Source organism: Oratosquilla oratoria, chromosome 1 (genome assembly GCF_046742065.1).
Source record: "Oratosquilla oratoria isolate Oo_2021 chromosome 1, ASM4674206v1, whole genome shotgun sequence".
Taxonomy (NCBI): domain Eukaryota; kingdom Metazoa; phylum Arthropoda; class Malacostraca; order Stomatopoda; family Squillidae; genus Oratosquilla; species Oratosquilla oratoria.
The window spans coordinates 93,048,847-93,062,983 of NC_134777.1; the positions used below are offsets into that span (position 1 = coordinate 93,048,847).

A 14,137-nucleotide genomic window follows, 5' to 3' on the forward strand; every position below is an offset into this window, starting at 1 on the left:
CTAATCGGATGTCGGAAGGACTCAGAAGCATCACTCCTGGGGGCTGGACATCATTCTACTTAGGACGCTTGATTCAACCGGTCAGTAACTTTTCATCTCTCTTCCCCCCTTCTTCCCTTATACTAAAATATTGGATCAGTGAAGTTAGAGTTGCTTAGATAATTATGTATAAATATAACTAAATATACAGTATATGTATAGGAAATTATGACTATTTAAGATGCTTGATTCAACAGATCAGGTAAACTGACTAATTGAACAAAATAACCAATCCAAGGCATCCAGAAATTGCCCAGTTACATTAGCACAGTTGTGGCCTCTGGATGCCCACTGTTTAGCTGTAGATTAAGATATGAAGGGGAAGGAGTTCTGCGTGTGTATTATATAAAGTGGTTAGGCATACAGTTAGCACAGTTGTGGCCTCTGGATACCCACTGTTTAGCTGTGGATTAAGACACGGAGGGGAGTGAGTTCCATGTGTGTGTTATATAAAATGGTTAGGCATAGAGTTAGCACAGTTATGGCTTCTGGATGCCCACTGTTTGGCTGTGGATTAAGATATAGAGGGGAAGGAGTTGTGTGTGTGTAGCATATGAATATATAATTTTCTTTGTATTACAGCCAGTGGATCACACTGTAGCATAACAACCCCTGTATAGACCTACACTCTCATGCCAGTGCCGTATATTCTCAGTCACGTAAGTTACCAAATGCTTCCTCTACAAGTGTATTATCTTATAGGTTTAATTATAATATTGGACTTCATACCAAGTTCCTGTGTTCAGTTATAAATAAAGAATATTTCAATAAAGTTAAAATCTGATTTCATTTAGATAAATCTACACGCCAGAGAGAACTTTATCCTGGTTAAGGTTACAGTAGAATTGGTGCTACCATAATTTGAATTGCATGTAGTTGATAGTTGATATATTCATGTCAAAAAAATAAAGTTCACACCATTACACTGGTCCAAGCAAGGGTAGGATTTAAACCACCTGTTTCCATTATTACATTGGTGGCAGCAGTAGGATTTTAACCACCAGTTCTTGTAGTTGATCTCAGTAAATATGAATGAAATATAAAAAATATCTGTATTACACTACTAGTAACAGGTGACATAATAATAATAATAATAGTTGTTGCCTCAACATACCATTCCTTAACCCTAAACACTTTCCAGTACACTATATGGCAGCTTTTAAAAGGTATTCCACCATTTTTCAAGAGCCTCAAGGGTGTCAGGCACTTTGAAGTGACTGCAGACTCACCACATATTTTGAGAATAAGCATCATCCCTGAGCTTCTCAAGATGAAATTCTGGTGTATTGCATCTTGAGATTCTCTTGGAACTGACACACAGCATGAGTGTAGCAACCATTAGTCAATGATCAGCCCCAAAGAACCCTGCTTTCTGGTAAATTCTGCAGCTCTATAGAATCTTCTAATGAGCTAACAAAGATGTGATCACTCTCTTTTTCACACCTCTGGCATTCTTATATTATATTCATCAGTGTGGCTTATGTCTCTAAAACTTGGAATCAGCAATCCTTTACCTTCCAAACTTTGCAAAATTAAAATGAAGAGAATTATTTGTGCTCTTAGTTCCAGTCATGGGGACCTACGCATACTTTATAGCCAGCTCTGTTGAAGCTAGTAACCACAATGAGGTCAACCCCTATGGTGGGTAGGGTATTGGTTTACTAAAGAGTCAAGCTAGGCACAGAACATCTCTTTAAGGTCATACTTTTAAGCAGAAGCATGTATGAAGGATGAAGCATTTAAGAGAAATGAGGCCAAGGTGTGTTTTAACCTCATCAGCATCATTTGTTCATCAACTGGAATAACTCATATAATTGCAGGCTCTAATCAGCTAGATGTGTCTATGGCTATCCCTCACAATACCTCTTGATTTCTACCAATTAAAAAAAAAAGGGGGTTACTGATTGTCTTAAGAGAGGAGTGTTTCAGGCACTAGATGGAGATCCCATTAGAGGCTCACCCCAGGTTTAGCTCAATGTGCTTCTACCTAGTTTGGACCATGTGGCCCCTTGAATAGCATGGTTGGCAAAACTGAAAGAGTCAGGTAAGTTTTGTTCTCTTACAACTCCAACCTCACACCTCCAAAGAACCTATTGTGGGAAGACTAAAGGTTGGGTTCATAGCCCATCAGCCCCAGAGGTCATGGAAGAATTAACTCAGAAATAGATATTATGCAGTGTCAGTTCAGGCAGTAGCTGTTTGTCTCAGGGCATGCCAGACTCAAAAATTCAAGTCAGGCAGCTCAGCTGATTTGCCCCTCTGAGCCAAGAGAGGTCATCCATTCTGGTATGAACCTGGTATTGAAAAGCCATGTTGCTAGACCCAAGAGAGTGCCTCACTGCAACCATAATACTGAGCCATCAATCAACCTTCAGGATTCCTGGAAAACATGGCAAGCACAAAAGTGAATGATCTATAACAGGGTTGGATAGCCACTGGCTCATAAGCCAATTTGCCCTTTGGATAGTCTTATTTTTTCATCCATTGGGGAGTCCAGTACACCCTCCTTACTGGCTGAAAACTGGTGTAGTTATTTTTCAGCTGTATGACATGAGAAGGAACCAATAAATTTGCCCTGAGAAGAGCTCAAGTTGGCATTCTCTCATCTTACGAGAAGTGGGAGGTTCTGAGAGTCCAGTGCAACCTCCTCACTGGCAAAAAACTATTGTAGTTATTTTTCAGTTATATGACATGAGAAAGAACCAATAAATTTGCCCTATGAGAAGTGAGGGTTGATCCCCAACTGAATAAAATTGTCTGGCAATAACCAGAATAATATATGAGAGTACAAAAATGTTCTTGAATGAGATAATTTTCAAATTGTTTCAGTAGTGCAGATCAGCACTGCTGTAGTTAGCATCTGTGAAGTTAACAAATCCCAGCTACGAATTCCAAAACAAGTAAATTTAGTTTGTGTATACTGTACATGTCTCTATAGGCTGATTTGCTTCATTATACTGACAAGACGATATTAGTATTTATCACAGTATTAGCTACTTACTCTTCCTGAGTACTTGTCTCGCTTTGTAGATAATGCTTCTGGTGCCATGAAAGCTGGAGTACCAGCTGTATTTGTTAGGAATGCATCATTACCATCAAATTCATTGCAAACTCCAAAATCTGCAATTTGAATGTGGCCATTGTCACCTAGGAGAAGGTTGGATGGCTTAATGTCTCTGTGGATGATCTTCTGGTAATGCACTGAAAAGAAAAAAGAAATTATGAACAAAAGTAAAAAATGCACAATCTACAAGCTCAGAAAAGACTGAGAAATTATCTACAATATTTATAGTATTCAAGATGGGAGGGGACAGGGGTGGTGGATGGGAGTAGAATGGGTGGGAGTAGGTACGTGCCTTTGACTTGGCTACCTCTTTCATAAAGGGGAGAAAGTTCTTGGTATATGGATTCATAGTAAAAAAAAAACTTTGCACAGCTTCTTAGGAAGGGGATATTTCTATTTCCCAAATCTATGTAAAATGCTCTTACATTTGTATAATAGACATATAAAATGTGGTAGCCTTGACTATTGGTGAATGTGCAAGGGACATTGAGGCTGTGTGAGAGAAAAATTACCATCTGTGATATCTTCTGTGCTTTGATATGAGAAGAATGACTTCTGGGTAAAGAGAATGATAAGACTATTACATAAGAGAAGGTACAAGTAGCAGAAAAGTAAAGAAAGCTTTTAAAAGCACTTGGAACAAATGAATGTCATGTTGAATGTCTGACAAAGGGTGTAGTGGTAATAGTAAAGTAACTGTTGAGGTTCTTAAATGGATGTTTAAGGGATGGAAGTGTCTCAGTAGAATGGATGAGTGTATTTATAATTCCACTACTCAAGGGGAGTGAGACAGGTATGAATGCAGTAGTTTTAGAAGAATCAGTATCTTAAGTGTGCTCATTAACATGTATGGGAGTGCTGATTGAGAGGATTGGGAGGGGAACAGAAGTGACTGGAGGATAGCAGTATATATCTAGAAGATGAAGAGGATGCATAGATCAAGTTGTAGTGAGAATACTATAAAATATTTGGCAAAAAATAAGGCTGTTTTCTGGTGTTTCATTGACATAGATAAGGTGTATATTAGGGTTGATGGAAAGGCTTTATAGAGCCTGTTACAAATTAATCAATCAGTCTGTTGCCCGGGCTCTTATACATGAGATCCATGGCTTACATGAAACTGGCCACAGCCACCAGTTCAGTCCATAAGTCACTCAATGAAAAGATTATGTGTTATTGTCTGGAAGGACTGAATGTAGGACAGTCCAGTGAGTAGGGTTGAATAGATCTTACAGTTTCAGTACAATAGGAACATTGTGTTGGGTGATGACCCAGCTATAAGTGAATGAATGTAATTTGTGTCTTACGAGTGTTTCCTCTTCTAGGTTTATGTCTGATAATACAGTCCTTGTTTAAGAATGGAACTAATTGGTCAGTTGAGTGATATTTGTTTTTAATGTGTGTGAATATGAGTTGTTGTTGTCATTCCCTAGACTAACTAAACAGGCCTGTCTCCCTGAGAAACCCCATGGTTGAAACAGGGTTTTTTCACAAATTCTTTATAGAGTGCATATTGTGTTATTGGCATGTGTGATTGTATACAACCCAATTTTCCATAAAGTGTTGTATAGTATGGGGTGAAGTGTTGCATCCTGAACAGTTATCTATAGTCATCCAGTCTCTTCTGGTAGTTTAGAAGGGCTGGATGGTTGCACCACAGTCTGGCCAGGTGGACGCTGTCCTTTTGGTAGAGAAAGGCTTCAGAGAGATGGATATCAAGTGGTTGGGCATTCAGCAATGTATTGTCTTTCAGTTTACTGAATATGATTTTTATATATTGGTGTGTTGTAGGGGCACTGAGGATAGGTTTTTGGTATATTTACAAGTTGTATGTTGCATGAGTTGATTTTTGTTCTACAGTACTATGGGGGCAATGGTTGTATGATGTGAGGGATCAAGAGATTTTGTGTAGAAGTGTACCTTAATCACAGATATAGGAACACCCTAATTCAAAGATTATTTACAATTACTTTTCTTGGTATCTTTTCACAAATGATAATGAACTGTAAATTGTACTTAAAATCTATGACTAAAGGAAAATAGTGAGAAACTTCTGACTTTTGAAAAACACTATTAATTATATTGATTACCTACATCTTGCACAGTTTTACTGGAACCTAGAAGTAAGAACAATCTAATAGCATAGCTTTAACACTACAATTTTTGCATAAAGTATACAGAATACTTACAATACTCAATGCCCATCACCACATCCCTGAAAAATGTCCAGGCCTGGTCCTCTAATAGCGGTGTATCAGTAGGCACCTCCAGGACTTCACCTTTCTCCAGTAGTTCAAACACTGCAAAAATCATCAATGTGAATTTTTATGTTACAGGGTTAAACTTAGTGCATAGACTATGATGATGACCTGTTCCATTAAGAGGGTACACCAAGAATAAATTGACAGCAGTGCTGAGTGAGTGTTGAGGTGTGATTTTTAAATTGTTTAAGGATGAAGGAATGAAAGTGATGAGTATAATATGAATAGAAAGGGAGAGGATGTTCATCTCCCTTGCTTTGTAGATAATAATTGAAAAAATATATAGAATATTCAGTTAATATTAGAAGAGCTGGGCACATTACCGAAAAATCTAGGGGTGCATTTCCATTGATGCGTTACCGATTTGAATTTTCTTAGAGCAGTGTGTATGTATATATATATACACTGTGGCACCTCAAAAATCGAACGTGTCTTACCTCGAACAAATAAAAAACTGATGAAAATTTTTGTCTTTAAAATTGGAACAAAAATTAAAAAATCAAACAAAATTCGTTAATCACGTGAGTGCCCAAAAAGCTTCTTGAACGTTCAATGCTGATGCTGGTATGTTGTGCAGGAGAAGCTGGGTATCAGTCTTAATTCAATCGTCGTCGTGTACACTTGTGTGGTGCTCGTCATTGTTTGTGCTTAAACATTCACCCTTAGTGAATAGCCATGAGTCACAAAAAAAAGAACAAAAAGACAAAAGTGAAAAGTGGTATGCACTACTATTGTGCTAAAAAAATAAATAATAGAGAAACATGAAAAGGTCATTCGTGTGTCCGATTTGGCAAGCAAATACAAGATCCCAAAATTGACCATTTCTACGTTCCTTAAGAACAAAGAAGTCATTAAAAAGGCAAATAAGGCTATGGGAGTGAAATTGCTAAGCACTAGAAGGAACCACCTGGTGAAGATGGAGAAACTATTGTTTATTTTCGTAAGAGAAAAAGAATTAGCAAGGGACAGTTTAAGTGAAGCGTTAATTTGCGAGAAAGCTTTGGCGAATTACGCCAAGTTAGAGAAGAAAGCTCCGAGTGCGAGTAGTGCTCTGACAACGAGTACAAATAGTGCTAGGGACAGTGAAAAGTTCGTGTTCAAAGCCAGCAGGGGCTAGTTTAAAAAGATCAAAAAGTGTACTGGCATACACCGTGGAACGAGACATGGCCAAGCAGCTAGTGCGAACCAGGCCGCAGCTGATAAATTCGTAGATGAACAGCTATGTGACACATTACAGTACAGTATTATAATTTTCATTATCTTATTACAGTATTGTCATGTATTATTATTACTGCATTTCTATGCATTTAATACACTTTACACAATGTTGATATACACATTTTTACACTATATATAATTTATGGCAGTTGTTAAGATGATATATATATATATATATGTATATATATATATATATATATACATATATATATGTATATATATATATATATTTATATATATATATATATATACATATACCAAGGCTTTTTCCCCCTTACTAGGGAGGTAGCCAAAAAGGAAAAGGCATAAAATCATTCCCACCCATTCCATCCCTGAAAACACTCCACCCTCCCTCCCATCTTAGCACCTCCTAGATGACGGGTCATCCCTGCACCTTGTCCACTGCCCTGGTAGTGTGTGTGAGCAAAATTTTTATGCAGCCCGAAGGGATTTCTCCCCGTCTTCTCCTTTATATGGGGGGACGGAGAGGGGGGGTCGCCGATTTAATGAAGCGGCCTTGCTGTGGATGTTAACCTCTTCAGTACGGGCCTTAAATCTCGCACGCAGCAGCTGATGCCAGCCGTACGACGTGTCGTAATAATACTCGCATCATAAAATATAGTCACCGCTTATATCGATCGTTCTCTCTTTCACCCGTGAATTTTGATAACCATAGAAAATGTGATTACAGACAGTTTAGAGAGTATGTCATTACAGAGGGGCAACTACAATAAATATAATCAATAATGGGAAATGCGAAGAAAATGAGAGTGATGAGTGAGGAGAATGGAGGAGAAATAAGGAAGGATGAGATGAAGGCAGTTGTTAAGATGATGAAAGCAGGTAAGGCACCTGGTCTGGATGGATGCCATGCAGAATGTCTGAAAAAGGGAGGTCAAGTGCTGGTGGACTGGTTGGTGAGGTTATTTAATGTTTGTTGGAGAGAGGGTAGAGTACCGGAGGACTGGAGGAGTGCCTGTATAGTTCCTCTTTACAAGGGGAAAGGAGACAAGTGTGAATGTAGTAGTTTCAGAGGGATTAGCTTGTTAAGTGTAGTTGGGAAGGCTTATGGGAGGATCTTGATTGAGAGGATTAGGGGAGGAACAGAAGGAGTAATTGGTGAGGAACAGTGTGGATTTAGGACAGGTAGAGGTTGTGTAGATCAGATCTTTGTGGTAAGACAGATATGTGAGAAAGCTATAGGAAAGGGGAAGGATGTTTTTTGGGCTTTTATGGATCTGGAAAAGACTTATGATAGGGTAGACAGAAAGGCACTGTGGGAGGTTATGCAGATTTATGGGATAGGAGGAAAGCTTTTGGGAGCTGTCAAGAGTTTTTATGAGAATAGTAGAGCTTGTGTCAGGATTGGAAATGGAGAGAGTGAGTGGTTTGAGGTAAAGGTGGGACTTCGTCAAGGATGCGTTATGTCGCCCTGGCTGTTCAACTTATACATGGATGGGGTGGTGCGAGAGGTGAATGCAAGGGTAGTGGGTCAGGGATTGGAGATGGTTAAAGAAAATGGAGAAAAGTGGGAGGTGAGCCAGCTGTTGTTTGCGGACGACACTGCGCTTGTGGCAGCATCGGAGGAGGGATTGAGGAAGCTGGTGGCAGAGTTTGGGAGAGTATGTGATAGAAGAAAGCTAAAGATAAATGTGGGTAAAAGTAAGGTGATGAGATGTACAAGGGGTGAAAGTGGCAGTAGACTTGAAGTGAACATTAAGGGAGAGCGACTGGAGGAAGTGGATAGTTTTAGATACTTGGGTGCAAGTGTAGCAGGAAAAGGTGGAGTGAAGGTGGAGGTAGAATGTAGATTGAGAGAAGCGAGTAAATGCCTTGGTGGATTAAAGAGTGTAATGAGGAATATACATTTAGGAATGGATGCGAAGAGGAGACTGTATGAAGGAGTGATTGTGCCAACAGCACTGTATGGGGCAGAACCGTGGAACATAAGAGAAGAAGAGAGAAGGAGTTTGAATGTGTTTGAGATGAGGTGTCTGAGAAGTATGGTGGGGGTTACTAGGCTAGATAGAGTGAGAAATGAGGAGGTGAGGAGGAGAACAGGGGTGAAAAAGGAGCTGGGAGATAGGGTTGATGAAAGAATATTGGGATGGTTTGGACACATGGAAAGAATGAGTGAAGAAAGACTAGTAAAAGAGGTATGGAAGGCAGATGTGGAGGGAGTGAACATGAGGGGACGTCCTAGGATGAGGTGGATGGATGGGGTGAAGGGGGCTTTGGGGAAGAGGGGAATGTCTGTTGAGGAAGGAAGGGAGAGGACGGAAGACAGAGGTGAGTGGAGAATGGTTGTATATGGATGATGTTGTGATTGCATGAGGAGGAATGGGCGTGGGGTGGGGGTGAGGTAGTATGTGTAAGCAAATTTTGACGCAGCCCGAAGGGATTTCTCCCCGTCCTCTCCTTATATGCAAGGGGGGACGGAGAGGGGGGGTCGCCGATTAAATGAAGCGGCCTTGCTGTGGATGTGCTGTGTCTTGCGACACTGCTTCTGACCCAGGGCGGTGGGCAAGGTGCAGGGATGACCCGTCATCCAGGAGGTGCTCAGATGAGAGGGAGGGTGGGAGGGGTGTGGAGTGTATTTAGGGATGAAATGGGTGGGAGTGTTTTTATGCCTTTCCCTTTTTGGCTACCTCCCTTGAAAGGGGGAAAAAGCCTTGGTATATGTATGTAAGACGCCGATATGGCAGCCTCGCGTATCCACTTGCTCCTCATGACGCCTACATATGCGGCACCGTATGGAAGGGGTTAAGATGATGAAAGTAGGTAAAGCACCTGGTCTGGATGGATGCCATGCAGAATGTCTTAAAAAAAGGAGGTACAGTGATGGTGGACTGGCTGGTGAGGTTATTTAATGTGTGCTGGAGAGAGGGTAGAGTGCCGGACGACTGGAGGAAAAGGGGACAAATGTGAATGTAGTAGTTTCAGAGGGATTAGCTTGTTAAGTGTAGTTGGGAAGGCTTATGGGAGAATCTTGATTGAGTGGATTAGGAGAAGAACAGAGGGAGTAATTGGTGAGGAACAGTGTGGATTTAGGACGGGTAGAGGTTGTGTAGATCAGATTTTTGTGGTAAGACAGATATGTGAGAAAGCTATAGGAAAGGGGAAGGATGTTTTTTGGGCTTTTATGGATCTGGAAAAGGCTTACGACAGGGTAGACAGAAAGGCACTGTGGGAGGTTTTGCGGATATATGGGATAGGAGGAAAGCTTCTAGGAGCTGTCAAGAGTTCTTATGAGAGTAGTAGAGCTTGTGTCAGGATTAGAAATGGAAAGAGTGAGTGGTTCGAGGTAAAGGTGGGACTTCGTCAGGGATGCGCTATGTCGCCCTGGCTGTTCAACTTGTACGTGGATGGGGTAGTAGTGCGAGAGGTAAATGCAAGGGTGGTGGGTCAGGGATTGGAGATGGTTAAAGAAAATGGAAAAAAGTGGGAGGTGTTGTTTGTGGACGACACTGCTCTTGTGGCAGGATCGGAGGAGGGATTGAGGAAGTTGGTGACAGAGTTTGGGAGAGTGTGTGATAGAAGGAAGCTAAAGCTAAATGTGGGTAAAAGTAAGGTAATGAGATGTTCAAGGGGTGAAAGTGGCAGCAGACAGGAAGTGAGACTGGAGAGAGACTGGAGGAAGTGGATAGTTTTAGATACTTGGGTGCAAATGTGGCAGGAAAAGGTGGAGTGGAGGTGGAGGTAGAATATAGATTGAGAGAAGCGAGTAAATGCCTTGGTGGATTAAAAAGTGTCATGAGGAATAGTCATTTGGGAATGGATGCCAAGAGGAGACTGTATGAAGGAGTGATTGTGCCAACAGCACTGCATGGGGCAGAAACATAGAACATAAGAGAGGAAGAGAGAAGGAGTTTGAATGTGTTTGAGATGAGGTGTCTGAGAAGTATGATGGGGGTTACTAGGCTAGATAGAGTGAGAAATGAGGAGGTGAGGAGGAGAACAGGCATGGAAAGGGAGTTGGGAGATAGGGTTGATGAAAGAGTATTGGGATGGTTTGGACACATGGAAAGAATGAGTGAAGAAAGACTAGTAAAAGAGGTATGGAAGGCAGATGTGGAAGGAGTGAGCATGAGGGGATGTCCTAGGATGAGGTGGATGGATGGGGTGAAGGGGGCTGTGGGGAAGAGAGGAATGTCTGTTGAGGAAGGACAGGAGAGGACAGAAGACAGGGGTGAATGTATATGGATGATGTTGTGATGCATGAGGTGGAATGGGCGGGGGGATGGGGGGTGAGGTAGTATGTGTGAGCAAAATTTGACGCAGCCCGAAGGGATTTCTCCCTGTCTTCTCCTTTTATGCATGGGGGGACGGAGAGGGGGGGGTCGCTGATTTAATGAAGCGGCCTTGCTGTGGATGTGCTGTGTCTTGCAACACTGCTTCTGACCCAGGGCAGTGGACAAGGTGCAGGGATGACCCGTCATCTAGGAGGTGCTAAGATAAGAGGGAGGGTGGGGGTGTGTGGAGTGTATTCAGGGATGGAATGGGTGGGAATGATTTTATTCCTTTTCCTTTTTGGCTACCTCCCTTGTAAGGGGGAAAAAGCCTTGGTATATGTATGTATGTATGGGTAGAAACAACTTCGCCAATTATGTAGTTAATGAATGCAATGCAATGTAGTTCAGTTCGAAGCTTTAAGAATCATTTAGATAAACACCTAAGCAAGATGCTGTAATGATTATCATTTATTTTATATTATCTATTTTTGTTATCATTTGTCTGTTTATTATTATTTGCTTGATTCTCATTTATTATTAGTTATATGTCAATTTACTATTATTTACTATTTACCTGTTAGTTTATTATTTAACTAAATTTATGCATTTATTTATGTATTTTATTTATTACTTACATTATTATAATTTTTATTTATTCATTTATTTATCATTATTATTATCTTTTTCGCATCCGACCTAGATATGGACCAAAAGGTCTCCTGTTGGCATGCTCGGCCTTAGTAATCCTTTGTAATGCACTACCTGTCCAGCGGTAATGCACCCAGCTCTGAATATTAGAAACACTGACATACAACCTTTTATGTAACTATAACACCTCCACATAACTTTTCATTTGAAAATTAAAGTGTTCTTCAAGTATCCATGACAAGGCTGCTGGCTTATCCACCAGGGAATGACACAGCCTTTGTAACTCCTTACATTGGCTTAATCCCACTTGGTAAAGTTGTACTGATGGTCCAAAGTACAAAGGAAGTGGTAAGCACTGTGATGGCTGTAGTTAAGAATGAAGGCTGAAACCAGTGTAATTAGCTCAACAAAAGTAATTTGGTGTGAACAGTGTGCACATTCATGTAACCTCACCTAAATACAGATTGTCCTCAGCAGGGTCATCCAACACCTCCACTAGTTTGACAATGTTTGGATGGTTGAGCTTCTTCAGGATCGCAATCTCACGATAGACTCTGTCCAGGGGGTTTTCCATCTTTCGGCCAGGTTGTGCTCTTGGTGGGGGTAAGCGGCCTTTCACTGAAAGCAGAAAGTACAATTAGTTTACCTTTTATTGATAAGGGAAGAAAATCTAGATGAGCGAAAAGACAGTTTGCTGTCCTTTCAGTGAAAATGAAATATCTTACACAAATTCCAGTAATTCCTCTGTAAACAGCAGTCTTAAAATTTTTCTTTATTGAAAAAAATTAATTCCCATTTTATTACAAACTGTATATACAAACCCCTGTTCCTTAACAGAAAACAAAACATTAACTTTGGTGAATACAAAATACATTAATTCCTCTCCTTTGCTACAAAGAGAATAGAAACTCTAACTTCACTGAAAGCAAAATATACAAATGCCTGTTGTTTACACTATTCTCACAAATTCCTGTGCTTTCTTTGAAAACATAAGACTAAACTCATCCATCTGAAAACCAAAGACTATAATTTTTTAAAGGAACTTGAAGATTAATTCCCTGTTCCTTCACAGAGGACAAAACATTAGTTTATCTTATATAATATCAAATACGTAAACTCCTGTCCTTTATCAAAACCAAGTCCGAAAAAATAACTGTTATTGACAACCAAATACACAAATGACTGTCTCACAGAAAACAGAAGAAACAACTGCGCTGAAAATAATTTTCACAAATTCTTGTCCCTTCCCTGTCCTTTCACCTTACACTACAAGTACAAACATGAATGTCTGTATCCTTGCAGCAAGAAGTCTCAATTGACGTCCTCTTTACGAAAAACAAAATTAATAAATTGCATTGAAGTTACACAATCTGTGTTTATGTAGTTTTAGTTAAGAAATGGTTATAAGTAATTAACCCTTTCAACAAAATCACACATTTTATGGACTTTGTTCTGGTCAAGACTCAAGACCTTTATTAACTGTGCAGTGGGGTCTCTCAATAATCCATCCCAGATTATTAACCAAACTAATTATTCATTAACCCTTCATTAACCAAACTAAGCCTTACACAGACTCCACTTAAAAACATAATGAAAGGAAAATATACATGTTTATTGGTAACTACAGTCTACTTGCAGTTCATTATTTGAATTTGGGCCATTTGTAAAAAATCTAATTTTGTCTATGAAAAGAAAATTTTCATATAATTTGTTTGTATACTAAACTATTGGTAAATGATCACCCCCATGCGCGGGTTTGAACGTTTCGGAATCATGAAATTGTCCACAAGGGACGTTTCGGGCTTTCGGCCCCACTCATATGTACCGTTTTTAAGTGATGTCTTATAATGTCTTATTTCAACTAATTTTGTTTCCCAAGAGATTTTTTAGTCTGTTCATTTATGACAAAGAATTTGTGACTTCACAAGGGAATTTCAAAAGTATCGTACCAAAGAATTATATTATAAATGTCTAATACTTTGGAATTTATGTATATTTTCACTTCCATAAAAAAAGGCTTCGCAAGGGAATTCCAGTCAGTCAGATATATTGTGTTGGAACATTTTCATTCTGTGCGAAAGAAAAAGGTTATCCTTATATTCTTCGTTGATATGTAAAATACTATCTACCATTGATTATAAAATATTATACAGAAATGAAAATTTATCTGTGATGAACTGTGTATTTTACTTAGAATGTTTGATCAAAATAATTGTGATCTGTTGTATTCTTACTGATACATTTAATCTCATAATCACCTCATAATCGCTATAACTTGCGTCTAGGGTATTTCAAGCATTAGGTTGTGAAATACTACTGTATATCTTTATGCGCAATATTTGATAGAATTTTGTAAATAGATGTATATATACCTAATGAAGTACTCAAGAAAAAATTGGTATATATTTTTTCATTTTGAACAAGGTTATAAGCTCTCTTGGTTAATAATGAAAACAACATACCAAATGTTATTTCATATTATGTTACAAAACAAAATAACTGATTTATCTGGTGTTTAAAAAGGTGCATAACAATGTGGCCGAATCGTCGACAATTTTATGAGGCCTAAACGTCCGGCATTAGTATTTCCACCACCTTTCCACATAAATGCAGTTACCAGTGGCTGCTCCCTACGAATGCTACAATAGACCAGTGAAATAGAAACAGTCCCACTT

At 39.5% G+C, this 14,137-nt stretch overlaps 1 protein-coding gene across 7 annotated transcripts in view; it reads right to left on the bottom strand.

The window, feature by feature from the left end:
* The window catches only part of LOC143022785 (calcium/calmodulin-dependent protein kinase kinase-like), a 745,076-nt gene that overhangs the window by 18,239 nt on the left and 712,700 nt on the right, over positions 1-14,137 (bottom strand). For all 7 annotated transcript variants that reach the window (XM_076181463.1, XM_076181535.1, XM_076181403.1 and 4 more), the window contains 3 exons: positions 11,916-12,080; positions 5,293-5,403; positions 3,041-3,240 (listed from right to left, as the gene is read on the bottom strand). In XM_076181463.1, coding sequence (XP_076037578.1) covers positions 3,041-3,240; positions 5,293-5,403; positions 11,916-12,080 — 476 coding nt within the window. The remainder of the gene's footprint in view (positions 1-3,040; positions 3,241-5,292; positions 5,404-11,915; positions 12,081-14,137) is intronic.